Below are 27072 nucleotides of genomic sequence, written 5' to 3' on the forward strand. Positions count from 1 at the left end.
CAGCATGCCGCATGCCTTCAAGCCCGGGGACTTGGTATTCGCCAAGATGAAGGGCTACCCGCACTGGCCGGCCCGGGTGAGGCCGCGCGGGAGATGGGCCAGGCGGGGGGGTGGGGCAGTAGGGGCCCCGGGCCTGAGGGACCCGCGCGCCGGGGGTCCGGGGGTCCCCAGGCCTCAGGGACCCGCACAACAGGGGTCTGGGGGTCCCCGGGCCTGAGGGACTCGCGCGCCGGGGGTCTGGGGGCTCCGGGCCTGAGTGACCTGCGCGCTACGGGGGCCTGGGGGGTCCCCTGGCCGGAGGGAGCCCGCACCGCGGGTCTGGGGGTTCCGGGGCCTGAAGAACCCCGCACCGGGATCTGGGTGTCCCCGGGCCTGAGGGAACCCGAGCCGGCGTTCTGGGGGTCCCGGCGCCTGAGGGACCCCGCGCCGGGGGTCTGGGGGTCTTGGCGCCTGAGGGACCCCGCGTCGGAGTTCTGGGGGTCCTGGCGCCTGAGGGACCCTGCGCCGGGGCTGGGGGTTCCCGGCCCTGAGAGACCCCGTGCCGGGGGTTTGGGTGTCCCGGCGCCTGAGGGACCCCGCACCGGGTTTGGGGGGTCCCCGGGCCTGAGGGAGCCCGAGCGGGGGTCTGGGGATTTCGGCGCCCGAGGGACGCCGCACCAGGGTCTGGGAATTCCCGGGCCTGAGGGACCCCGCGCCGGGCCTGAGGGTCCCGAGACCTGAGGAAGCCCGCCGCGGCGGTCTGGGGGTCCCGGCGCCTGAGGGACCCCGCGCCGGGGGTGTGGGAGCCGCCGGGAGGCCCAGAGCCAAGGGAGGTGGGGTTTGAGGGACCTGGCGCCTGAGGGGGCAGGGTTCAAGTTTGAAGGAGTTGGTGGTGTGAGGAGAGCTGAGGAACATGGGGTTTAAGGAGAGGAATCACACTGATGGGAAGGGGGTGCGCGGGACTGAAGAGCTCAGCCGTGGGGCCCCAGGCCACGTGTGAGGGTGGGCTAGAGATGAGGGATGGAGTAAGGGAGAGGGGCTGAGAGTTAAGGCTGAGGAGGCTGAGGGAGGCTGGGGCTGGAAATGGTGCTGGGGGCTGTGTTCACGGGGTTACTGGTGCTGAGAGGACTCCTCTGACAATGTGGGGTGTCAGGGACCAGAGCTTGGAATGAGACTTGGTTGAGGGACCCTGGGGGCTAGTGCCCTGTGAGGACCCCCTCCCCACTCCTCTGGTGGAGGAGACTGGCTGGGGTGTGGGGTTGAGGGCGATCTTGGAGTGGTCCTCCCTGGTACTTGAATCAGATACCTTTTCGGGCTCAGGCCCAAAAGAGAGAGTATCTGAGGGAAGGGGTTGAGCCAAGGGGACTTTGGGGATCCCCTGTAGAAGAAGTTGAGATCCAGGGGACCCAGAGGGTCTGACAGATGCAGGTCTGAAGGGCGTCCTGAGTCTGAAAGTCCCAGAGGGTGCAGTTCCAGGCACTACCCAGGGCAGGCCAATGTGGAGGAGGGACCTGGAGGTTGTCATCCCCAGGTCTTAGGGATAAAGTTGCCCCAGAACCTAGGCTGGTGGAATATGCATGACAGGATTGAAGGAATTTGGGGGGTGGGGGTGGGAGGCCCAGGCAGCAGCAGGGGGCATGGGAAGGATGAGGCTGGAACTGAAGCAGCACAGGAGTTGCCCAGGCAGCGTTGTGAGATGGCTGGAGATTTCAGCCTCGCTCCCTGCTTGTTGGGCCCTCCCTCCCTCAGGGTGGGAGTAAGCAGAAGGGCATCACGCAGAGCTGGGGGTCTCGGTGCAGAGAGGTTGCCACAGGAGGCTAGGAAGGGACACTGACCGGGCGGTCCTGAGAACAGTTGGAGCTGGTGCTGCTGCTAGGATATCTGAGCCTCGGGCTCAGAGGCAGGTCCTCAGTGAGGCTGGAGCAGAAGCTGGGCCTGGAAGGCGTGGCAGGCTAGTTCTCAGGGTGATGAAGTTTGGGGAAGCTTCTGTGCAGGAGTGGGATGCTTGGGATGGATGCCTGATGCCCAGGGACCAAGGACTTTGAAAAGTAGCCCAGAGAACTGAGAAAGGAGGCTGGGTGAGGGGGGCAGGGAAGGTTCCAGTAGCCCCCAGGCATAGTGGAGGATGGGAAGGGATTAATGGGGACCAGAAAACTCACTTTAACCTCATTTGCCCGGCTTATTTTCTTGGGGGACACTAGAGCCATGAAACTTTACGGGCACTTCCCTTCTTTCCAGAGTACCAGCTTCTCCCTCTTCTCCGTCCCCCCTCCTGCCAGCTCTCTAAGCCCGGAACATTTCCAAGCACCTGATTGGAAGTGAAGGGGCTGCTAGCCTCCTGTGGGGAGGTGACTGACAGCTGCCGGGGCCCATGGGCCTGTAGGGAGAGGGTGGGACTTCCTGGATGCTCAGGGCCTGTCTCCTGCAGCCCACCCCCCACCCTTGCATCCTTGGAGCTGCCAGCTGCTGCCTCTGGGAGACCGACCACCGATCGCCTCTTTACGGGAGGGGTCCCGTGGGAGGGTCCTGGGAGTGTAGAGAAGCTGAGCTTGGCCCCACATCCTGGCTGCTCAGGGGACCATATTTAGCTTTGCTCAGGTGAAGCATCAACCCTGGAGGCAGAGAGAACACTCTGGGGGGAGGGGACAGGTGTGTGCACAGAGGGGGGGTTTCCTAGAAGAATGCCGATGCCTAACTGGAAGGTGATGTGTTTCCCTCAATCGAAGGCTCCCTTCCTCCCAGCATGCTTACCTCAAGTAACTTAGCTGATTTCTTGATGATTTTCTGGGTCAGTGGGTGAAGGTGTCCTCCAGCCACTCCCTGACCTGCCTCTCACTGCAGATCGATGACATTGCCGATGGTGCCGTGAAGCCCCCGCCCAACAAGTACCCTATTTTCTTCTTTGGTACACACGAAACGTAAGTGTCCACAGGTGGGGCTTGATTTTCCCTCCTGGTGCCTCCTGGGTGACGTGACTCACCTGGGACTGGCCCCATGGTTCCTTTCTCCAGAGCCTTCCTGGGACCCAAGGACCTGTTTCCTTACGACAAATGTAAAGATAAATACGGGAAACCCAACAAGAGGAAAGGCTTCAATGAGGGACTGTGGGAGATCCAGAACAATCCCCACGCCAGCTACAGCGCTCCTCTGGTGAGTACCTGGGGATGGAGAATGACTGGTGTGGTGTCTGCGGAGCCCAGGTCGTGCCCAGCACTTGCATGCATTGGGCGCCGCAGGTGGTCCTAGATTGTATCTTAGAAAAGGAGCAAGGGCTTATTCCCCCTTGGCACTGCTGACCGTTCTCTGTCGGGGTGTCCTGGGGCGTCCTGGGCACAGTGGGTTGAGTGGCATTCCTGGCCTCGCCCACTCCATGTCAGTAGTGACCCCCCCAAGTTGTGACAACCAGACACTTCTCCAGACATTGATGAGTACCCCTGGGGTTGTGGAGGGCTGGAGGGTCACCCCTGGTGAAACCCAGTGCTCTATAGTTAGCTTGGATTTATAATAGCATTATGATAGCTCTTAAAAACCTTTTGTTTTCTCAGGAAAAAACTTTTTCTGTCAATAACACTCCTCCCTTCCCCTGTTACTGCCAGATTTTGGGCTTGGGAAAGGCCATGGTTAGTAGATGTGAGAGTTCTTGCTGAGGTGGGAAAAAGTGCTAAGGACCACAAAGATGACATCTCAGTGGCCAATCAGTGTCAGGAAATGTTCTGAGAAAGAAGGAATTTATGAGTTGAAGTGAAATTCATGGAAAGCCTTGGAAGGCTTCAGAAAGGTGGCAAAGAGCTATCTTGCTCTAGGCATTTTAGGAAGAGATGTAGATGAGGGGAGGCTGGGCTGGGGTTCTCTGCTCTGCTTTCAGCCACCGTTTTTGGGATTTCTGCAGGAGGCACAGGGACGCAGAGTAGTCTGGCTTCAGGAGGGGTGGTTGTGAGGTTGGCTGGGAGGCCAAGGGAAGAAAAGGGCCTGCGGCCTGGTCTGTGGGGAGGGACGCAGAAGGCGGAGAGGGTCTGGTGTGTGTGAGCTCAGCCACCACTGATCCGGTAGGCATTGCTGTATCGAGGGACCAGCAGTCCAAGATGAAGCAGACCCACTTCTGGCCTCCTGGGAGCTCATGGGTCCAGAATTCAGGGCTTGCTCACCACATGCCTCTTGAGCGCTGAGGGTTTGGCACCCCCTTCTCAGGGGGCTCACGTTTGGTGGATGTTGGTGGTGGTCTGCTTTTACCTGCTCAGATGGGTCCAGGAGAAGGAGGTTCCCCCCTGCTGCCCACCGGGTGTCCCGTCTTGGTGGGTGAATGGGTCAGAAGGTCTTCAAGACAGTTGGGTTCTGTGTGAACCTTTTCTGGCCCCAGTTCAAGTGCTGTTGGTTACGTCCTAAGGTTATTACTGCTGGTGAATCATCACACCTTTTAATATTTATTGCACACCCACGGCTTGTTAAGTGGTGTGTAGATGCCTGCCCTCGAGGAAATAAACTCAAAAATGGTACAGCCTTGACATTAAACTGGCCCCACACAGACTCCCCAGGTTGAGAAGTAGCTGTTAAGTGTGAGAGCTTGTCTTGCTGTTTGGTTCTCTAACGAGCCTGTGGCTCCAAACTGAACGTCTGTTTAAGGTGTAGATTTTTGGGCCCCACCCATGGAAGTTTGGGTTTCAGGGGCCCAGGCCTGGGACCCCTGAAGTGTTAAGGTGTTCCTAACCACACATCAACCTAGATGTTTCTGACAGAGCCAGGCCACAGGCACACTCTCGGAAGCAGCGCTGTCCAGGTACCTGAGCGGTCTCTTCGTTCAGCCTTCAAATTTCTCGTTTCTCTGTCCATCTTGAAGGGGAACGCAGACTCGTGGTGCAAAATTGAAAAGATACAGAGGCGTGTAGGGATAGTGGGAAGTCAGCCCTGCCTCCCGGTCACTCTGCTGCGATGTTTTGTCAAGATAGCCATAGCTACTTATTTCTTGTACATCCTCTGAGCTTCTGTATTCATAGGAAATCCTATGCAGCTTTCCCTTCTAAATCATAGAATTTTTAATTTTGCTTATTGTTTTCCAAAATATATCTTTTTTTTAGTAGACTTATTTATTTTTAATAATCTCTACACCCATCATGGGGCTCAAACTCATGACCCCGAGATCAAGAGTCGCACGCGCCACTGACTGAGCCAGCCAGGTGCCCCAAAAATATATCTTGATTGTTGGTTTGCATGCAGAGAACAGACTCATTCTTTCCGACAGCCTTAACTCAGCCGGTTCTTCCACTAAGAGGGGACCGCAAACCCTGTTTCCGCATCTCCTTGCCAAGGTGGGAGGTGGAAAGTGGTATCTGAGTGTGGTTCCAACTTCATTGTCCTTTGGTCCACACAGTAATCCTGAGAGTAGCCTGGGCAGGTAACATCTTTTCCATTTTCCAGATAAGCAAACTGAGGCCCAGAGGGACCCAGCTAGAATCTGAGACTTCTTAGACCTAGACCAGGGTTTTTCAACATTTGTGGTTGGATCATTCTCGACCGGGGTGTGTGTGTGGTGGGTCCTGGGCTCTGTAGGGTGTTTAGCAGCATCCCCGGCCCCCACCCACTTGAAGCCAGGAGCACCCCAGTTTTGGCGGCCTCAGATGTCACCAGGAATTGCCAAATGCCTCCAAGAGAACAAAAGTCATTTCTGGTTGAGAACCACTGACTTAGAAGGATCCTAGAAATACATGCTTGTCCCTCAATAGAGGAAAAGGGACAGGGACCTGTCCATGGTTCTTATGCTGGTGAGCGTGAGCTGGGACTAAAGCCCAGGCCTCCCATGTCCCAGGCTGGAGGAGGGCCCCAAGAATAATCTCTGCACCTTAGGGTCTGGGGTTAAGAGCCCTGCGGTGTGAGGGCAGGAACCTGGGTTTGAGTCCCTGCTCTAGCACTTGCTTACTGTGAACCTTGGGGCACCACCTCGCCTCTCTGAGCCTCAGTCTCCTCATTTAAGGCAGAGGGTCATGGTAGTGTCAGAGTCTCACAGGGTTGCTGGGGGGGGCCCGTGAGCAAACGCACGTCAGGCACCTAGCACAGGCACAGTGTTGAGCAGGTGACAAGGTGCTAGTTGCGAATGAGGCCAGGCTGGATGTGACCTTTCCTTTCCCCCTCAGTCACCCTCCTGATCCGTTAAGGCAGTGAGAGAAATGAATGCTCACCTCCCTCACCTGACCATCGGGCTTGGGGTGGTTGGAGGTCAGCTGGCTCTTCGCCTTTGTCTCCTGGTTCCTCTCTGTGCCCCATGCTTCTCTGTGTGGACAGAATTTCCCCAAACCTAGTTAGATCCCGTGGGCTGACCACAGGAGATCCAGAGTTCCCGGCTTTATCTACAGGCACAGGTTAGGGCCAGTCACTTACCTTCCCGGAGAGTCCATTTTCCCAATTGTGGGATAGGCCCGTTCGCCTCAGCCACCTGGGTGGACGTGAGAGGCGCAAGTTGGACCTGAGTTAGTTGGGAGCTTGGCAGAAGCAAGGAAGAGTTTTAATTAGCAGTAGCTGCGTCCAGTGGCCCGGGCTTAGAGGCCAAGGCAGACCTGGCTGGCATCCCGCCTCTGTCACATATTCTCTGTGATCCTGAGCTGTCATGCCACCTTTTCCTCATCTGCAAAATTAGGGTGACAACTCATATCTGGTACACCCAGAGAGAGTCGGTGAGCTTGGGGTGGGGGCTCACACTGAACCAGTGCCAGCTCTGACTGCCACGAAGCTGACCCATTTCCTGCAGAAGAGCCGTGGGCCTAGTCACTTAGCCTCCAAGCTGCTGTGCCACCCCCACCATGGAGAACAGGGGTCATGTCTCCCTGCTCCCCTCCAGGGCTGCTGTGAAGAGAACCCGCTCCCTGGCAGGAGGCGTGATGGAAGTCCATCGAGAAAACAAGATTATCCTTTCCCAGCATTTTAGGTTTGGGGCCTGACCTACTTAGTGTTACATCCTTCAGTCTTGTCAAACATTGTACATATCGAGCCCTATCACTGCACTACAGGGGAGAGAAAAGGTGCTTGGTGCTGAGTGCAAGGTCCTGCCAACACCTGGCCTTTATTTTTCTCACCTGTTAACCTGACCACGTGAAGGCTGGGTGGGCTCGGGACCCCTCAGTCAGGGAAGGACTGGGGCCTTCCTACAGGAGGTCATGGATGGGCCAGGTCCTCTCCTGTCCACTCCCTCTGGCCGCCCCCGCTCTGGCACCCACATTTCTGTTCTTTTAATGCGTTTCCACGTTGATGTGCTGCCAAGACCTTGCCTCGTCCTCTGTCCAGTATTGGCAGGTTTCCTTCCTTCTGGGCTCCCAGCGGGCCACGCTTCTGCTTTTCCTTGTTCCTCGGTCCTGGTTTTGCCTTGTGTGTCCAGTCGGTGTGGCCCTGGAGGGGTCCTCACATATGCTGTCATTCCCTTCTTGTCCTCCCTGCTTTTTTCTTGGCCAGTGTGCGTGCCCCACTCCGACCCATTGATCCCTGGCTGTGATTACACCAAGGGGATGTGGCTTGTTCTTGTTGCTGTTTTTCAATTTGGGAAATTCACTATTTTAGCCATTTTAAAATGGCATATACTTCTGTGGCTTTTATACATTTATAGTGTCTTGTGATCATCTCTATTATTCAACTCAGAGCATTCCATCACCCCACAAGAAAACCCCCTCCCCATTACCTGTCACCCCCAATTCTCTTCCTGTAACCCCTGAGAACTTTTTTTTTTTTTNAACTTTTTTTTTTTTTAAGTAGGCTCCACGCCCAATGTGGGGCTTGAACTCACAACCCTGAGAGCAAGAGTGGTGTGTTCTACTGTCTGAGCTGCCTGGGCGCCCCACCCCTGAGAACTGATCAACTTTCCATCTCTGTGAATTTGCACATTCCAGATATTACACGTAAATGAATCCTATTTGGTCCTTCATCCCTGGCTGCTCTCCCTGAGTATGTTTTGGACCACGCAGTAGCCTGTGTCAGAGCTCTGTTCCTTTCTGTGGTCGAGTACTGTTCCGTTCTGTAGCCGACCCACGTTGTGTTCGTCAGTAGGTAGAAGTTCGCCTTTTTTGCGAAAAAGTCTCAATAGCTTTCATAATAAAGAGAGAGAAATCAGTTATTCAGTAAAGAAGTACCGTGAAATAGCACGATCAGGTTTTATACTCAGGCTTGGCTGCACTGGGTGCCCCAGGACTGTCACAGGCACCTTGTCTCGTGGCACGTTGTAGCTCTGCATTCCTTGCCTGTTCCCCGTTAGCATGTGGATTCCCTGCAGGCAGGGATGCTGTCCGGCTGCGTCTAGCCCCGGCCCTCAGCACAGGGCTGCATACGCTGGGTGTTCCGCAGCATGCGCTGGACCGAGTGATGGCTGAATATTACCAGGGCTCGTCGTTTTCCTCCCTCAAACATCAGACATCCAGAACAAGTTCAGAAACTGGCCCGAGTGAGCCCTGGGGCCTGGCCGTCATTGTGCCATCTGCTGGGTCCCCTAGATCCTCCGGAACCCTGCATAAGCCCCAGCCCGGCCCGCCAACCCTTCTTCTGCCCCGTCCTCCTCTCTCTCACTACACACCAGCCACACCGACCTTACCAGTTTGTGGGGGCACCTGCCCTCGTGCTGTTGCTGCTTTCCAGAATGCATCTAGCCCCTGCCCCTTTGCATGCTTCGGACAATTTCCCTGCTAAAATGTCACACCCTCCAAGTTTCTCCCCTAAAACGCACTTCAAAACACTCCTGCCACTGCACACCCACCTCTCCCCAATCTCTCAGCACCCATGTACCGGTGCTGTCCTCTCTCCCTGTCCCCACAGTGTGGCATTATTCTGCCGCAGTGTCTCCTGTTGGCCTCTCACATTGGACTGTAAGCCCTCCAGGGGCAGGGACCGGGCTGTGCTTGCACGTATGGGCTCACTGGCTACCCTGCACAGAGCCTGGCACAGGCCTGCTCACGTGCTGGCCAAGTGCGTCCTGAGCGCGGTGCAGGGCAAGTTCAGAAGGGGTGCCCTATAAGCATTTGCTGTTTCCGTGGCTCTTGTTCCCTGAGCAGGCACGCTGGATGAAATAGAAATTGCCATGCCTGGCAGGTCAAGCCTGGAGGTCCTGCGTTCATAACAGTGAGAGTGTTAGTAACAGAAAAGCCAACTCTGGTGGACCTCTGGCCAGTCTGGGCATTGTCCTCAGTATGTCACATCCCGCTTCTGCCTCATCCTGGCCATAGCCCGTGAGGCCAAAATGATGCCATCCCCATTGCTCAGCTTGGAAAACTGAGGCATCGGGAGGCTAAGTCACTGGCCTGAGGTTTGATCTGTAATCCTAGCACCCACCGCACGTGTCATCTTGCTCTCCAGCCTCTGTTCTTGGGGCTTTCTGGGCCGTAGGCCCCCAGTTTGGAAAGCAAGGAGGTGAGACCCTGACATTTGAGCCCTGCCATGGTTTCAGTCCCCTGGGTTGCTGTCCTGGTTGGGAAATCTACTCCAGCCTGATGGTGACTCACGGTCTGTGCCCCCAGCCGGTGAGTTCCTCTGACAGCGAGGCCCCTGAAGCCGACCCGGCAGGCGGGAGCGAGGACGACGAGGTCCGAGGGGTCATGGCTGTCACAGCCGTGACTGCCACAGCGGCCAGTGACAGGATGGAGAGTGACTCAGACTCAGACAAAAGCAGTGACAACAGTGGCCTGAAGCGGAAGGCGGCAGCCCTGAAGGTAGGGGAGGGGTGGGGCGGGCACAGTCTGGCCCTTTCTCCTCCCCCAGGAGGCCTTGGCATCCTGCACTCCCTGCCCTGCCTTCTTGGGTTTAATACACGGTTTCATTCTTATTTATTTTATTATTTATTTTTGTTATTCTTTTACATGCGTCATCTTATTAACCTTTATAATATTGCCCAGTAGATATTACCGTAGATTATCATCTCGGGGGAAGGCTGTGTGCTTAGCGTGGCTCTCAAGTATGAAGTTGAAATGCTTTCCTGTATTAACCCGACCTTTTACTCAACACCAGCCAGACTGATCAGATATTGGCAGAACTAGAATGCACGCGCTCGCTCTCTGCTTTTCCCTCCCAGGAGCGTCCTAGCTGAAATTATGCCCTTAGCCTGAATATGTAGATAATTTTTCTGCATGTTTAACATGCTTTTTTTTTTTTTAACATGCTTTTTAAAAATTGAGATACTATTGGGCGCCTGGGTAGCGCAGTCATTAAGCGTCTGCCTTCGGCTCAGGGCCTGATTCCGGCGTTCTGGGATCGAGTCCCACATCAGGCTCTTCCGCTGGGAGCCTGCTTCTTCCTCCTCCACTCCCCTGCTATGTTCCCTCTCTCACTGGCTGTCTGTCTGTCACATAAATAAATAAAATCTTAAAAAAAAAAAAAATTGAGATACTATTCACATACCACAAAACTCATCCTTTCAAAATACACAATTCACTGGTAGTTAGTACATTAATGGAGCTGTGCAATCGCCACCACTGGCTAATTCCAGAACATTCCATGACTCCAGAAGAACCCCTGTCCCTGTTAGCAGTCATTCCCCATTCCTCCCCAGCCCCCGGCCCTCACGAGCCCCCTTCCTGTCCGTGGAGGAGCCTGTTCTGGACGTGTCGCACACGTGGACTCACACCCCGTGTGGCCTTCTGTGTCTGGTTCCCTCCCTGAGCGTCCTGAGCTCAGGGCTTGTTGCTGGGGCAGCGCGTATCGGCACCTGGCTCCTGTTCGCGGCTGAGTGACGTGCCCGTTTGTGGTGGATGCATTGTGCGTATCCGTTCATCAGCTGATGGACATCTGGGTTGTGTCCACTTCGGCTGCTGTGAACGTAACTGTGGAGCACAGGTGTGTGCAGATTCCTGTGGGGACGAGAGTGTTTGGTTCTCCTGGCGATAGTCTCTTTCTTGCCTTGCCTTGCCTGCCTTTTCACTGCTTTTAAACATTCGGGTGCAGAGTGAAAGGACTAGGATTTATCATCAACTTCTTTAACAGAGTAAGGTTTTCTTTTTATTATTTATAAAAATAACATTTGCTTTCAGTTTCATTCATAAAGATCAACCACGTTCGTTGTAAGGTGTGAAAAGTGTGGAGAAGCTAATTGAAAATGCCCACATTGCGCAGGGTGGCTTCCGTGCCAGGAACGGGATGCACCCTGATGTGTTTTTCCACGATCCCGCATGTGCCTCGCACACGGGGCGGCTGCGTGAAGCCCAGAATTGGCGATTGTGCACACGCTCTGTGTGTGAAATGCTGAGCGTCTCTCTGTCGTTATGTACGGTAGTAAGTCGTGATCTTCAGCGGCTGAGAAATGGTCTACGATGTGGATGATTTCTACCCAGTATTATTGAGACTGTCAGGCATTTAGGTTTTTACCCAATTTTTATGATATAATGGCATCATTTTTTAAAGTTCCCCATTAATTTTTATTTATAGTTGCCGGGGACGTTAAACAGAAACATGTAGAAAACGGCCCCCCCACCATGCCACCTCTTAGAGGTAAACCCCCATTTTTAAGTCAGTATTTATTCAGATTTTTTTTTTTTTTTTTGGCCAACTTTGTGTTAAACAGATCTAAGTTCTTATTGCAACGCCTCTTAACCACAGCAGGGAGAACTTAAGAATGCTTTTCCCTGGTAGCCCCATGGTCCCAGCACATCGCGGTTCTCCTTTCCCGATCCATGAGGGGCTGCGGTTTTCCTGCCAGGCTGGCTTTCTATGTTCTCATTCTTCAGTTAGCATTAACTTGTCGGTGTGTTTCTGTGGATCCACATTCTACTCTTCTCATCTATCCTCTGAACGGATCCATAGCAGACTTCCTTCATGAGGACCACATGGCAGATCCTGACTCCAGCCCCGAGCCCTGGTGGCTCAGCCCTGCCTGCCCCCTGGGGTCTCTTCTCTCTGGGATTCCAAGATCTCACTGCTTGGGGCCCCTCCCCATCGCCTCCCTTTGTACCCTGGCATGTGGACGTCATCCTGGGTCATCTTAGTCCCCGTGATTCCTGCCTTTTTGTCTGGGGAACCAGGCCACATTCCAGCTCGAAACACTTACCCTGGAACTGCCTCGCAAGTCTTGACGGAATGCGAACTGTCAAACTCTGGACTCCCTGAGTGCCCAGGTTGAGAGTCCTGCGCTCTTGGGCTGAGAAGGGAGAGCAGGCGGTACCTCTGCCCCCAGAGGGAGCGGGGAGTGTGCAGTGCACCAGCTTTGGCTTGGCCGCCCGTGAAGTGGGGCCAGGCTCCAGACTTGGCCCACACAGCCCTGCAGGTCTGGCCCCAGCCAGACCCCATCCCCATCCCTTCCCTGACCCCTCACCAGCCATGCTGCCTTCCATCCGTGGGGCTTTTCACTTGCTGTCTCTTCTGTCCCTCTTCCCACTGGCCTTTTGGCAGCTTTCTGTGACCACCGCCCCTGAAGAAGAGTAACATCAAATTCACACGGAATGTTTCAATTTGCCTCTCCTGATGGAAAACATGTGGTTTGTGACGGTAGGGGCCTTATCTTCATTGGTGTGTCAGGTGGACACACCTGAGTGGACAGGTTTGCCAGCTGCCCTAACGGAGTAGCACAGATCACTCCTGGAGGCGGGAGGTCTGAGATCGAGGTGTCAGCAGAGCTGGTTCCTTCTGAGGCCTGTCCTCAGCATGCAGATGGTGCCCACCATCCTCATGTGGCCGTCCCTGCCTGTGTGTCTGTGTCCTGACCTCCTCTTCTTAAGAGGACACAGGTCATACTGGGTTAGGGCCCCTCCAGTGACATCATTTTAACTAAATCACATCCTTAAAGATCCCTGTCTCCAAACCCTGTTCCCTTCTGAGGTCCTGAGGGTCTGGGCTTCACCATAGGAATTTTAGGGGGACAGGGCGTGGAGCAGGGAGATGCTCAGGTGACCGTTGTTGTGAGAACCGACTCATTTCTCCGGTATGACAAGTGGAGAGAAAGTGTGGTGTAACTCAGCAGTTGCCGTCTAGGAAGACCTAGGTCATCCCTGGTTGAGGTCTGTTTCTAAAGCTCGGTTCTTTCTTCATAAAAATTCTTCTGTTGGCCTCTATGGGTGGACATCAGGGAACGCGTGAACCCCTGAAACTGAATTCAGGCTGTATGCATGCATGTGTGTATATGTATATTTTCATTTTTTTTAATGAGGTTAAATTCACATTTTAAGAAGTAGCTGTTCTGAAATGCGCTGCTCAGTGGTGTTCCCACATTTGTGCAGCCACCACCTCTGTCTGGTTCCAGAACGCACACATATGTCTTTTTCTGGGGAAAGGATACTTGGTTTGGTTTTTTTCTTCCTTTTTTTTTTATTGTGCATAAGTACACATAATATAAAATTTGCCATTTTAACCACATAGCTCAGTGGCACGAAGCACATTCACACGGTCATGCAATCACCTCCACCCTTGTCTCCAGAACTTTCCATCTCCCCGCATGAAGACTCTGTCCCCAGGAAGCACGGACTCCCCACCCCCTACCTCAGCCCTGGCTCCCACCATCTCCTCTCCGTCTGTGTGGATGGGACTCCTGGGGACCTCCTGGGAGTGGGGTCCCGCAGGATGTGTCCTTCTGTGTCTGGCTTCTCTTGCTGAGCACAGTGTCCTTATGGTTCAAGATCCGTGGTTTTTAATCAGATCCTCAAAAGGGTCCCTCCTGCCTCCCAAAGGTTCCAGAACCTCACCTCTTCTCGGGGTATGAGCGGCCAGGAGGGAGACAGCTCTCCTTCCACACAGGCTTTCTGATTGTTGATCTGTTTGGGTTGCTCCCCTACTAGATGTCCGTCTCGAAACGAACTCGAAAGGCCTCCAGTGACCTGGATCAAGCCAGTGTGTCCCCATCGGAGGAGGAGAACTCAGAAAGCTCATCTGAGTCAGAGAAGACCAGTGACCAGGTGCGCAGGTGGCTGGGTCCATGGGAGGGTGGGCGGGTGGACACACACATGGGAGCCGAGCAGTGGTCAGCCGAGGGGGCCACGCTCAGCCCCCTTCTCTCTGCCCAGGACTTCACTCCTGAGAAGAAAGCTGTGGTCCGGGTGCCTCGGCGGGGCCCCCTTGCAGGGCGGAAGAAAAAGGTAGAGGTGTTTTGTTTTTGTTTTGTTCCCACCTGCCTGCCTGTGGGAAACCCTGAGAGATCCTCTCCATGGTCACCAGGCACTGTCCCTGATTAGAGTCGGTCCTTTTTGGAGGAGGGTACGTCATAGGCCACAAGGAGGTCTTGGGACCGCCACCTTCCACCTTCCACCTCTGCCTCCACTGACGGTTTCAGCCCACAGTTCCTGAACTCGGTGTGTGCAGAGCGCTTGCCTGGAGCCGGAGACCACCAAGCCACCACTGCTCCTGAGAAGCGTAGAGGCCAGTTTGAGAAATAGGGTGGTAGAACCCTGGCCTTGGAAGGGAGTGAGGTGCTCCAGGCCATAGTTGGTATTAGAAAGAGCTCTAACCACTAGAAAAAAACGGTGGCTGTCCTCTGCCTCCCCCACTCCACCAAGGAGGAGATGAGGCCTGGGGACGTCACATGCTGCGGACTGAGCTGGGTGATCGGGTGTCTGCAGGCACGTTGGGGGCTGCCTGTGATTCTTGGCCAACGTGAAGGGTTTCTAGTTGGAGGGAGGCAGATGTTTGTGGGTCGGGGGCTGCAGGGGGCACTGGGGCCTGTCGCTGGCCTGTGTTCTTCTCACCTCCATGCCCTGGCCTCTCTCAGAAGGTGCCCTCAGCCTCCGACTCCGACTCCAAAGCAGAATCCGATGGGGCCAAGGGCGAGCCAGTGGCAGCGGCCAGGTCAGCGCCATCCTCCTCTTCCTCCTCCCCTTCCTCCTCTTCCGACTCGGACGTGTCTGTAAAGAAACCTCCTCGGGGCAGGAAGCCAGGTAGGGTCCCAGCGGTGTGCCACCTCACCTCTGGCTGTCCGGGGGGCCCACTGTGCAGGAGAGAGCCCGTGTAGACCAGGCTGTCCCCTCCTTTCCTGCAGCAGAGAAGCCGCCGCCAAAGCCCCGTGGGCGGAAGCCGAAGCCCGAGCGGCCCCCGACCAGCTCGAGCAGTGACAGGTGGGTGAGCAGTGACAGGCGGGTGATGGACTGGGGTTGTGTGGGTGGGCCCAACCCCCCCGGCCCTCTAACCGGCCCGCACCCCCAGCGACAGCGATGAGGTGGACCGCATCAGCGAGTGGAAGCGCCGGGACGAGGAGCGGCGGCGTGAGCTGGAGGCCAGACGGCGCCGGGAGCAGGAGGAGGAGCTGCGGCGGCTCCGTGAGCAGGAGAAGGAGGAGAAGGAGCGGAGGCGCGAGCGCGAGCGTGGGGAGGCCCCACCCGGGGGCAGTGGGGGCAGCAGCGGGGATGAGCTCGGGGACGAGGATGAGCCCGTCAGGAAGCGGGGCCGCAAGGGCCGGGGGCGGGGACCGCAGTCCTCCTCCGACTCTGGGCCCGAGGCTGAACTGCAGAGAGAGGTGCGTCCCGCTGGGTTGCGTCCTGGGGTCCCAGGGTGGATGGTTACCGAGGGTTTTCTCCCTTGTGCCCACCCCTTCTAGCAAGTCCGTTCCTGAGTTCTACCCGTTCAGTGAGCATCAGCTGTGTGCTGGGTGCTGTACTAGGGCCCAAGGGCCAGGGTGTAGCGGACAACATGAGATGTGTTCCAGAGTGTTCATTGCTAAGGACAAAAAAGCGGGGTCGAGGGTCAGGAGCTGTTTGGGTGAGGTTTTCTGTTTTAGGTAGGGTTAACCCTAAAGGCTTTAGTTGAGAAGGTGCCATTAAGTAAGAATTGGAATGAAGTGGGAGGTGGTCTAGGAAGATACCCAGGGGGAATGGCCCTCTAGGCAGAAGGCATGGTCCATGCAAAGGTCCTGGGGCAGCAATGGGCCTGGTGTGTTGAAGGAATAGCCAGGAGGCCTGTGTGGCTGGAGCAGAGTGGGTGAGGAGGAGAGAGGGAGGAGTGAAGGGTAAGAAGCGGGCAGGGCAGATTGTACGGGGGGCCTTGGGGATCAAGGGGAGGACTTGGACGTCTACCTCAGTGATTAGGAGCCCTAGAGAGCTACGGGCAGAGGAGCAGGACCTGACTGGGGTGTTCACAGGCGCCCTCTGACTGCTGTGGGGAGGGAGGGAGTCTGGGTGAGTGGCTAGCAGTTAGGAGGCCTCTGATGATGGCCGTGACCATCAGGCACTGTGTAGTCCTGCAGGCCTGTCCACTCCCCACTCTCCTGTTACTCAAAGCCCACCTGATTCTGAGCCTGACTTTTCAGGCCTGTCACCTAGATGGCGCCGTATGTGATGGGAGGATGGGGGAAGCAGGATGACACTCTTTTCTCTCCCTGTCTCTCTTCCTTTGACCACAAAATGGGGACCAAACCCCTGCCACAGGAGAAGTGTGTATGGTGGGGTGCCCCACCCATCGAGGGAGTGGTCCTTTTAGGGCCTGAGAAGCTGCTGCCCAGGGACGGACTGGACACAGGAGTCCTTCCCATCCCATCCTGCCTGTTTCACCAGTTCCCAACAGTGCAGAGGTGGTGTCGGGAAGTGTCAGGCTGTGTCTCTAAGATACAGAGAGCTCTCTAAGATGCCCTAAGATAAGAGAGCTCCCACTGCCCGCCATTCCAGCCCTCCCTTTCTCTGGCTGCTGTAGGCAAAGAAGGCAGCAAGACAGTCACAAAGCACAGAGCCCACAAGGAGACCCAGCCAGAAGGAGAAGAGAGGGCGCCCCGAGGAGAGGCCCCGAGCCAGGTCAGCACCTGTCTTGCCTCTCCTCCCACAGCTACCTGGGGGGCCACCTGCGCCATGCTGGTCCCTGCGGTTCTCAGCCTCCTGGGGACCCAAAACCCCTCACCCTTTACAGGAGCGACCCTATTTCCGAATTTGGTCTTAGAGATAGATTCAGTCCAAGTGTCCGGTTCTTGGGGCCCCATCAGCTTATGTAGGAGCCACTGCTCCAGGACTGTGATTCTGCCCCCAGGGGACACCACACTGCATCTGTGGTCATCACCCTGGGGGTGCTCCTGGCACCAAGGGGGGCCAGGACGCCCCCCAGAGACTGACCCGCCCCATGTCAACAGTGCTGTGGGGAGGGACCGTCCCCCAGGCCAGTGGTTCTGAGACTCTAAGTCTGAGGCCCACCGAAGCGGGGAACACAGCCTCACTCCCTGCCCACTGGCCAAGCGAGGTTCTGGCGTCAGTGAGTGAACCTGCCTGTGGGAATTCAGCAGCTCGCTGCCAAGTAGAACGTTGAGTCTGAGCTGTGGAAACGGGCCTTCGGTCATTGACTGTTGTCAGATTGGGGCCCCTTTCTGTGATCGTTCACTCCGGTTTCTGTTAAGTAGTCACTAACTCTCAGTCGTAAGCGCGTAATGATGATTCTGAGACTTGGTATCGTTTGTCGGCGAGAACCAGAGGAAGGGCTGCCATCCCTGGTCACTTCAGGTGACTGCCTAGACCAGGTCGGGGTGGGCCTGACTCCCTTCCCTCTCCAGTTTCCAGGACCCTGTGAGGGTCTCCCTCACAGTGGCTGCGGGTCCCCCACCACACAGAGGACGGCAGTGGCCGAGGTGGGGCGGCTGGGCGGCAGTCCGGGGCAGGACTAAGGGGTGTGACTCCACAGGCCCGCGAAGGTGGAACGAACCCGGAAGCGGTCAGAAGGATTCCCACCCGACCGGAAGGTGGAGAAGAAGAAAGGTGAGGGGCCAGGTCGCTGGCAGGGAGGAGGCTGAGCCAGCGAGGAGCTCGCTCCTGTCACCACAGTGGCGCTGGGGCAGGTCCCCGGCCAGCTCTGACGACGGGGTCGCGGGAGTTGGTCGGATGTGGGGGGCCAGGCCAGGCAGCCCCCTCGGCCCCGCTCAGGCCCAGGTGCTGCGTTCTCTCCTGGCCCCAGAACCTTCCGTGGAGGAGAAGCTGCAGAAGCTGCACAGCGAGATCAAGTTCGCCCTGAAAGTTGACAATCCGGTGAGGCCCTCTCCGGGGCACCAAGGCCACGTCGCAACCACTTCCTCCGAGCCAAGCAGGGCCCCGTCCCTCATGTCCGGAGCTCCCTTAGAAATCTCAGGAAACCCAGGCGAATCCAGTGTATTTGTTCTCCTGGGTGTCCTCCACAGAGGGCCCAGGTTGGCCTCCTCGGTGCATCGCTTGACATCCCCACCAGGTGGTGCCAAGCAGCCCTCCAAGTGCCGTGTCCCGACCACTGTCCCTGGGGTTCCCTGGCACTCCACCCTCCGCCCGTGAGCCCCGTGGGGCCCCCTCAACTCAGTGCTGTCCCTCCTCACTCCCCTCCCCCACTGCAGGACGTGCAGAGGTGTCTGAATGCACTAGAGGAGCTGGGGGCCCTACAGGTGACCTCGCAGATCCTCCAGAGGAACACAGACGTGGTGGCCACGTTGAAAAAGGTACGGTGGGGTCCCAGCAGTGGAAGGGGCCGGTGGCAGGCGAGGCAGGGGTCTGCTCAGGGAGCCTGGGTTCCTTGCCACAGCAGCCCTGGGTCCAGGAGGACACCGGTGCGGTGGCAGGCCAGAGTGCCAGTGTCCACTGCGCTGTGCTCGTGGGAAGGCGCCGCCAGGGGTGGTGGCGCTGGGGGGGCGGGCCTGTGGCGGGGGTGAGACCAGCTGCATCTCCTGAGCCAGGCCTCTTGCGGGCCAGATCCGCCGTTACAAGGCCAACAAGGAGGTGATGGAAAAGGCCGCGGAGGTCTACACCCGGCTCAAGTCTCGGGTCCTGGGACCAAAGATCGAGGCCATCCAGAAGGCGACCAGAGCCGGGGTGGAGAAGGAGAGGGCCGAGGTGGAGAAGGCCGACGAGGCCCTGGCCGGAGAGGAGGCTCCCGCGGAGAGGGCAGAGGTCGAGGCGAGCACTGGTGAGGAGCGGGATAGGAGCCCTCTGGGCCTTGGGCACCGCTCGGCGCCCCCCCCACGGCTAGAGTGACATGTTCTTGCTGGCACTCTGCATGCCTGGTTGTGTCCCCAAGGTCGCCGGGGCCTGGTGCATACACATACCTGAGCTGCTCATAGATCTTTAGAGCCAGACAGCATGGAGGCCGTGCATGTGTGCAGGTCACGTGTGGGAGCATTCATAGGACAGGCCTCGGGTTGGAGAAAGAGGGTGTCTCCCACAGGGACCAGTGCTACTGTCCCTGCCTAAGGGGAGGGCGGTCCTTTCTGCTGGGGTCACGTGGTACCCACGTAGCTGCTGAAAGGTGTTCCTTCAGACCGGGGCAGGATGGCTCTGCCAAGCCTCAGCAGCCCCAGGGGCAGCCCGCAGGGGGCGTTGCCTTATTTCTGTCCCGACAGGCTTTTCCCGCATTGCCCATGGCCTTCATGTACTGTCTCCTACCTTTTTAGGCTTTTATGTGCCTAGCCATCTGGGAGGTGTAGGGGTAGGGGGATGTGGGCACACAGGATCAGGGCCCTCGAGGCAGGTGGCGGCTCCTTTAGGGCCCCTGACCCCAAACCAGCAGGCAGGGTTACGGGGTCCCATGAGCCTTTCTCCTGCCAGATCTCTCAGCCCCAGTGAACGGCGAGGCCACGTCCCAGAAGGGGGAGAGCACAGAAGACAAGGAGCTGGAGGAAGGACAGAATTCCGAGGAGGGGCCGGGGTGTGGCTCCTCTGAAGAGCCATTACACAATGAGTAAGTATTGCCAGGGGGCCGCAGCCACGGGGGCCTCCTCCTGACAAGGCCTCCACTGTGTGGGCTGCTCATTCCGGTGATGGCCGCAGGGACTTGTCCCGCACGCTGGCCTCCCACCCCCATCTTTGCCGCTGACCCTTAGGTCCTCCATCGAGGGAGCTCTGCAGTTCTGGGCTGCTCTGGGCCCGGCCCGTGGGAGGATGGCTTCCTCCTGGCGCAGTGGGCTGCTTGATGCTGACGTCTCCATGCTGAGGACCCCAGGCCTGCCTGTGCCTGGCAGGGATCCAGCTGGGGCAGCATAGGGGATTCCAGACTCAGGCTGCACTCCTAGGGCACCTGGTCTCTGCCAGCGGTGGAAGGCCAAGTGCTCACCCCCACCCGCCTGTGCTCCCACCAGCAGCACGCGGGAGGGCCCCGAGTTGGACGCGCCCGGGAAGGAGCGGCAGGAGCGCGTGAGGGTGCGGTTGGACTCGGAGTCCCTGGACGAGGAGGACAGCTGAGCCCCGGCGGCCAGGCCCACCCGTCGCACGTAGATGCCCCAGGCCTGCCCCGGCCCCCGCCCACCACCTGTGGAGCAGAGACCTGTTGGGGAAGCGTCGTGCTGTCCCTTTGTATCTGTCCCCTGGGTTGTTTTTCTGCCTAACTTCTGTGATTTCCAACCGACATGAAATGACTATAAAGGGTTTTTTTAATGAAAGTCATTTTTATTGGCTCGGTTTTCTAGGATTGCTGGTGCAGCTGTCCAGGGCCTGTCCAGGGACAGAGGGTTTAAGCCACAAGGTCACCATTCACAGATGTGAACTCGATTCTGACACTGCCCCTGCCCCGCCTGGGCCTGCAAGGCTGATGGTGAAGGAGGGGGGAAGTGGGAGGCGTTTTTAGAGGTAACGGAGGCTCAGATGGAGACTGTGGTCTGATCCTCCTGCGTGCGGTAGCCCAGAGCCCAGACATTCTTACAGGGCCTTGCTCCCATTCCTGTTCCTACACAGGCTGCAGGTAAGACCCAGGGTCCTCAGAAGCAGCACTTGGGGCATTCAAGCCATTCAGCCTTCGGGGGTTGCTGTGGGCTAGTCATTGTCTTTGACGTTCAGACGGTGTGAGCATTGGGGGCAGGCCTTGCTCTGTGACCTTGGACAAGTGGCACTCCCACTCTGGGCTGCTCGTTCCTCCTGTGAAGTGACCCCAGGCTCCCAGGGCCGGCACATGGATTCAGACAGATGTATGTGGGGTTCTCAGCTAGGCACCTGCATCAACAGTGGCGTCCACTGTGTGTCCTCTGCCTTGCCCCTGGTCAAGTGCCTCCATCTCAGTCGAGGCCGTGGTGTGGTGTGGGACTTCGGAGCCTGGCGTCCCCACATGTGGTCTGGCTGGACTGTGCTCCGTTTGCGTGAATGGCTGTGTGCCCAGCGCCTCTGCCTGTGGTGGAGACTGAGGAGGGACAGGCCCGAGAGGCTTCCTGACCTGTTCCCCATGTCTCACCACAGCCAGCCCCCAGGAGCCAATGCTGACACTTGGGGGAAGGCTGGCCTTGTGTCCTGAGCTTGGAGCACCCCATCGTTTCTGAGAAGGGGCTGGTAGGAGGGCATCTCAAGCTCTCCTTAAGGAAGGGAGGTAGCCCAATTGGGCGGTTGTGGGTGGGATATGGGTTCTGGGAAGCGGGGTCTTGCTTGGCAGGGCTCCTCCCAGCTGGAGGACCGGTGAGGGGGAGCCTCAGCTTCCCCACATGCCACCCATCTTATATGGCTGCCCTGGGCATTTAGGGACAGTGTGGCTGGGAAGGAAGGGATGCTGCCTGTGTCCCAGCCCCTGTTCTCCGGCCTGGGGTGAATGTGGGACCGTGTTGAGCACGTTTCCTCATATACCCCCTAGGGCCCCATCCCCCACAGGGAAGCCCTCTCACTCCTTCCTCAGCCCAGGGGCCTTGGGGACCACAAAACAGCTCTGGGTGTGGGCTGAGGTGGCAGTCTGGTCCCCCAGCCGGGCCAGTGCATGGCCATAGTTGGCTTCTGCAGCTCCACCCTCTCAGAACCCCTTGGCCACACTGGGCATCAGCAGAGGCGGTAGGAGCCTGCCCCCAGGTGACAGTGGCATTCTGGTACTTTCTGGTACAATGGAACATGGTTTGCTGAGAGCCAGGGTGTATGTTTCTGGAGGAGCACTTACTGTGCTGATAGCTAAAGGACCCAGACTGGGGTACCCCAAAGATAAAGGGGCTCCTAGTGGAGGCTGCTGAATGGAGAACCTTCTAGACCTAGGCATGTTTCCACTTCTCTTTCCTAATTGGAGTGCTTGCTTGAGACCTTCAGGGGAAGGCCCTCTGTCAGCGGTCTTAGCAGCCCTGGGCCCCAGGCCAGGAGAAGGCCCAGCGGTGCTTGGGAAGGAAGGGTGGACAGCGTAGGCAGGGCCAGAGCTGGGTGCGTGCTGTGGCCGCACTTGAAGTCCTTGGTGCCCCCGCGGGTGCCAGGCAGCGCCAGCCTGCTGGGTCCAGACCTTCGGGGAGCTGGAGCTTATCTGGTGAGCTGGCTGGGGAGAAGTCTCCGCGGAGGGCTCTGTAGGCGGGAGGGACCTACAGCTGCTGCCCAGCAGGGCACAGGGCAAAGGGCCCCACCAGCCAGCAGAGCGGCGGGCTGTGCTGCACGCTCTCCAGCATCTGTTCCAGCTCCCGCCATGCCTGGCCCACAGCCCCGCAGCTCTGGGCTAGGCGCTCTGCCGGCAGCTCATCCGTGGAACTGGCCGAAGAGACGAGGCTGTAGAGCTCGCAGAGGCTGTGGCGCGCCCGCCCGACCTGCTGCTGGAGCTCAGAGGGGAGACCCTGGAGGCTGGAGGCCAGAGTGCTGTAGGCCACGTGGAGCTGCTGGATGAGGCCGCAGGCCCTGGACAGAGCCCCAGAGTCTGGCACCTGCAGGGGGAGGGAGGCAGTAAGGTAAGCAGGGGTCGAGGGAGAAGAGCGGGAGCCGTGGCCCTTTGTTACATACCTCTTGGGGAGTGCCTTCCTCCACTCTGCTGCTGGGACTCTGGTCCAGCCATGAATGGCCTTCTGGAGCCTGCTTGGCCTTTTCAATCTAGAAAGAGCCCAGCAGAGAAATCATGGATTCTCATCAGGGTCCTTTCACACACTCTCCCCTGGGGACATTCCTGGGCCTGGCCTTGGAGCCTCATGTCTAGACCTTTGTGTGGTGTGGTGGAAAAGCCACAAGTTTAGAACCAGCTGTGTCAGAATGAGCAATAATCCATATTCTCCTTGGGCTTTTCAGAGACCGGATTACAAACCGTCACTTCCCAGCTCAAAACCCTCCCATGGCTCCCCAATGCCCTTTGGATAAAATCCATCTGTTCACCATGGCCTACACTGCTCCCTGGGATGTCCCAGACCTCATCTCCTGCTGACACTCTGTCTGTCACACTCTGCTCTGGAAACGCTGGCCTCATTTTGTCCTCTGTCTTGCTGCCTCAGGGTCTTTGCACATGCTGCCTGTTCAGCCTGGAGCATGCTTCTGGTCTTTTCATATGGTGTCCATCCAATCTTGGCTCTAGGTTGTCCTCCAGGTGAGGCCTTCCCCAGCTACCCAGTGCAGTGGCCCCTAGTCCCTCCCTGTCACATTTCATTATTCTCCTCAGAGGCACATCACTGTTGAGTTATTGCAGATGTCTGTTTCTTTGCTGTTTACCTCCCCCCACCCTTGGGTGGAGATAAAGCTCTTTTGGCAGCTTCTTCCTTGATCGTTGGGTCCCCGGCACATAGGAGCCTCCCCAGCCCCACCACCAGTTAACCAGTCTTCATTGTCCCAGCAACTGGTGGGGTGGGGGCAGCATGTGGGACAGGTGTGAACTCCCAATTTGTGGTCGCCCTCCCAACGCACCCCGCCGTGACTCCCATCTGGGGCCCGCTAGTCACCTCCAGTTTCCCCTGTCCAAAACCAAGCTCTCACTGTTCACCCCCAACCTGCTCGGCACCTCTCCTGGGGTCGCAGGCAGAGCACCTGGCTGGCTCAGTCGGTGGAGCATGCATGCGGCTCTTGATTTCAGGGTTTTGAGTTTGAGTTCCGTGTTGGGTGTAGACGTTACTTAAATAAGGTACTTAAAAAAGAGGTTTTGTTTTTTTTTTTAATCTCCGAGGTGCTTTAGAGTCCCTCTCTCTCGTGCCCCACATCTAGCCCGACCGCAGACCCTGGCAGCCCCGCTCCGGAGGCACATCTGGCACACAGGTGCCTCTCGCTGCCCCTGACACTCCCCTGGAGGCCCCATCATCTGTCACTTGCCAGGATTTTTGTGAAAACCTCACTGATCTCCCAGGTCCAGCCCCTTCTCCCTTCAGCAGCCCCCTAACAACACCTCTGTTGGGTCAGGCCAGTCCTCCATCTGGGCGCTAGGTGGGGGCTGAGCACCATCCCCCGGTCCCACCCTCTTGAAGCCAGGATCACCTTTTCCCGCAGTCTTGACAGCTACAGACACCCCCAGACATGGCCCAGCGTTCCAGGGGCCGATCATCCCTGTCGAGACCCCCCCTGGATTGGACCAGTGGTCTTCAAACTGTGGCTCACAAGAGAGCCTGGGGCACTGATTGAAAACACAGTTGCGGGGGCACACCCCAGGGATCCCGATTCAGGCAGCATCGCCGGGCTGCTCACTGCACATGTATGTGAGGCTGATGTTTCTGAACATCTAAAACCCGTGACTTTGGGAACCAGGAGGTCCTCAGAGCTGGGGGTTCCTCACCATCTGCATCAGCCACCATGGGCTGCTGCTGGACTGGCGGTGTCCCCCGCGCCTGCCCCCAGTGTAGAGAAGAAGCGGTGTGAGTGGCAGCTGTCGGCAGTGTGGGAGGCCTGGGCTGGCAGATCCCCGGCCGACAGGCGCTGTAAATACTTGTGGTCACCGCGCGTGGCTGGGGGAGCCTGGGGAGCTATTCTGGGAAGGTGCCGTGGGGAGGGGAAGGCTCTTACCAGCTTGAAGGAGTCCTCCAGCTGGGCCAGCGCAGCCCTGGCCTGGAACTGGCTGTGCTGCAGGTGGCTCAGGGCGTGCTCAAAAGCCCGCTGGCGGAAGCTGGGGGCCAGGTCACCCAGACGCACAAAGTAGCTGCCGCGGTCAGCGGTGAGCACCTTCGGCTCAGGTTTGGAGGCAGCAAGCTGAGCTGTAAAGGAAGACAGAATTCCTCAATCCTAGAGGTCCCTGGAGAATCCAGGGCTTGGGTTTTACAGAAGCCAAGCACCCCTGGGAGGTGGGCCCGGCTGTGCTGTTCTCACCTTGCTCCTCGGCATCCATGGGGTGGAAGATATCCCCCAGCTCTCCCAGCTCGTCCTGGAGCGTTGCAAAGCTCATGGCTCCTTCGTGTCCATGTGTGGTGGCCACGTGCCCTGCATCCTCCCTGCCCAGGCTGGCCCCATGGGTGCCTGTTGCCACGGCAGTATCTTCCCTGGCAAGGTCTGGACCTGCACACACAGTGTCTGGGGTGCTGGATACCCCAGAGGACAGAGCCTCTTGGGGTCTCAGGATAGTTTGTTCCACTCCTTTGTCTGGGGCACTGTAACTGGTGAGTCCACTCTGGACACTGTCCTGGGTACCAGGTAACCAATTCTGGATGTTCTGCACTGCCCCTTTGGCCACACTCCCTGCCCCAGTGAGCCCAGTGGACACTGCATCTTCGGTGCCAGTCAGGATGACCTTTGATGTGTCCATGCCAGTCTGGACAGCTCCTTTGGCTACATTCATGGCACCGGTCATCCCACTGCACACGGTGTCTTTGGTGCCTGTCAGGACAGTCTTAGTGGTGTCCAGGCCAGTCTGGATGGTGCCCTTGGCCACACCCAGTGTGCCTGTGAGCCCAGTAGATAGGGTGTCTTTGGTGCCAGTCAGGACAGTCTTTGATGTGTCCACGCCAGTCTGGACAGCTCCTTTGGCCACATTCATGGCACCAGTTCATACCGCTGCACACGGTGTCCTTCGTGCCTGTGAGGACGGTCTTGGTGGTGTTCAGGCCACCCTGGACAGCTCCTTTGGCCACATTCATGGCACTGGTCACCCCACTGTACATGGTGTCCTTGGTACCTGTGGCGATGTTTTGGGTTGTATTGAGCCCAGTTTGCATGGCCCCCTTGGCCATGTTCACTGCCCCTGTCACCCCAGTGGACACAGCATCCTTGGTGCCCGTGAGGACAGTCTTTGAGGTGTCCAGACCTCCTTGGACAGCTCCTTTGGCCGCATTCATGGCACTAGTCACCCCGCTGCACACGGTGTCCTTGGTGCCCGTCAGTACAGTCTTGGTTGTGTCCAGGCCCGTCTGAACAGTGCCCTTGGCCACACCCAGTGCGCCTGTGAGCCCAGTGGACAGAGTGTCTTTGGTGCCAGTCAGGACAGTCTTTGATGTGTCCATGCCAGTCTGGACAGCTCCTTTGGCCACATTCATTGCCCCAGTGAGCCCAGTGGACACTGCATCTTTGGTGCCCGTCAGGACGGTCTTTGAGGTGTCCAGACCTCCTTGGACAGCTCCTTTGGCCACATTCATGGCACCAGTCACCCCACTGCACACGGTGTCCTTGGTGCCTGTGAGGACGGTCTTGGTGGTGTCCATGCCAGTCTGGACGGTGTCCTTGGCCATGTTCATTGCCCCAGTGAGCCCAGTGGACACTGCATCTTTGGTGCCCGTCAGGACGGTCTTTGAGGTGTCCAGACCTCCTTGGACAGCTCCTTTGGCCACATTCATGGCACCAGTCACCCCACTGCACACGGTGTCCTTGGTGCCTGTGAGGACGGTCTTGGTGGTGTCCATGCCAGTCTGGACGGTGTCCTTGGCCATGTTCATTGCCCCAGTGAGCCCAGTGGACACTGCATCTTTGGTGCCCGTCAGGACGGTCTTTGAGGTGTCCAGACCTCCTTGGACAGCTCCTTTGGCCACATTCATGGCACCAGTCACCCCACTGCACACGGTGTCCTTGGTGCCTGTGAGGACGGTCTTGGTGGTGTCCATGCCAGTCTGGACGGTGTCCTTGGCCATGTTCATTGCCCCAGTGAGCCCAGTGGACACTGCATCTTTGGTGCCCGTCAGGACGGTCTTTGAGGTGTCCAGACCTCCTTGGACAGCTCCTTTGGCCACATTCATGGCACCAGTCACCCCACTGCACACGGTGTCCTTGGTGCCTGTGAGGACGGTCTTGGTGGTGTCCAGGCCAGTCTGAACAGTGCCCTTGGCCATGTTCACTGCCCCTGTCACTCCAGTGGACACTGCATCCTTGGTGCCCGTCAGGATGGTCTTTGAGGTGTCCAGACCTCCTTGGACAGCTCCTTTGGCCACATTCATGGCACCAGTCACCCCACTGCACACGGTGTCCTTGGTACCTGTCAGGACGGTCTTGGTGGTGTCCAAGCCAGTCTGAACAGTGCCCTTGGCCATGTTCACTGCCCCTGTCACTCCAGTGGACACTGCATCCTTGGTGCCCGTCAGGATGGTCTTTGAGGTGTCCAGACCTCCTTGGACAGCTCCTTTGGCCACATTCATGGCACCAGTCACCCCACTGCACACGGTGTCCTTGGTGCCTGTGAGGACGGTCTTGGTGGTGTCCA

General features: G+C 57.6%; 2 protein-coding genes across 2 annotated transcripts in view; one reads left to right on the forward strand and one right to left on the reverse strand.

Moving 5' to 3' along the window:
• Nucleotides 1–4: 4 nt before the first annotated feature.
• HDGFL2 (HDGF like 2) lies at nucleotides 5–20216 on the forward strand. The gene is made up of 16 exons (XM_034657544.1): nucleotides 5–76; nucleotides 2821–2897; nucleotides 2991–3129; nucleotides 9459–9650; nucleotides 13698–13814; nucleotides 13923–13994; nucleotides 14624–14789; nucleotides 14891–14966; nucleotides 15055–15364; nucleotides 16534–16631; nucleotides 17503–17576; nucleotides 17773–17843; nucleotides 18179–18280; nucleotides 18531–18744; nucleotides 19383–19515; nucleotides 19916–20216. Exons 1-16 carry the CDS (start codon nucleotides 5–7, stop codon nucleotides 20013–20015), a joined length of 2013 nt encoding a protein of 670 aa, XP_034513435.1. The 3' UTR covers nucleotides 20016–20216.
• Nucleotide 20217: 1 nt separating this feature from the next.
• The window catches only part of PLIN4 (perilipin 4), a 14639-nt gene continuing 7784 nt past the window's right edge, over nucleotides 20218–27072 (reverse strand). Inside the window, 5 exon segments of the mRNA XM_034657546.1 lie at nucleotides 20218–22414; nucleotides 22491–22577; nucleotides 24459–24646; nucleotides 24759–25431; nucleotides 25433–27072. Of these exon segments, the coding sequence (XP_034513437.1) occupies nucleotides 22082–22414; nucleotides 22491–22577; nucleotides 24459–24646; nucleotides 24759–25431; nucleotides 25433–27072 (2921 nt within the window). The 3' untranslated portion in view covers nucleotides 20218–22081.

Source organism: Ailuropoda melanoleuca, chromosome 4 (assembly GCF_002007445.2).
Source record: "Ailuropoda melanoleuca isolate Jingjing chromosome 4, ASM200744v2, whole genome shotgun sequence".
NCBI classification, from domain to species: Eukaryota; Metazoa; Chordata; class Mammalia; order Carnivora; family Ursidae; genus Ailuropoda; species Ailuropoda melanoleuca.

Coding starts and splice junctions, on each gene's coding strand:
- HDGFL2 (XM_034657544.1), top strand. CDS start 5: ATGCCGCATGCCTTCAAGCCCGGGGACTTGGTATTCGCCAAGATGAAG. Junction 3,130..9,458: donor CCAGCTACAGCGCTCCTCTG/GTGAGTACCTGG, acceptor CTGTGCCCCCAG/CCGGTGAGTTCCTCTGACAG. Junction 16,632..17,502: donor GAGGAGAGGCCCCGAGCCAG/GTCAGCACCTGT, acceptor GTGACTCCACAG/GCCCGCGAAGGTGGAACGAA.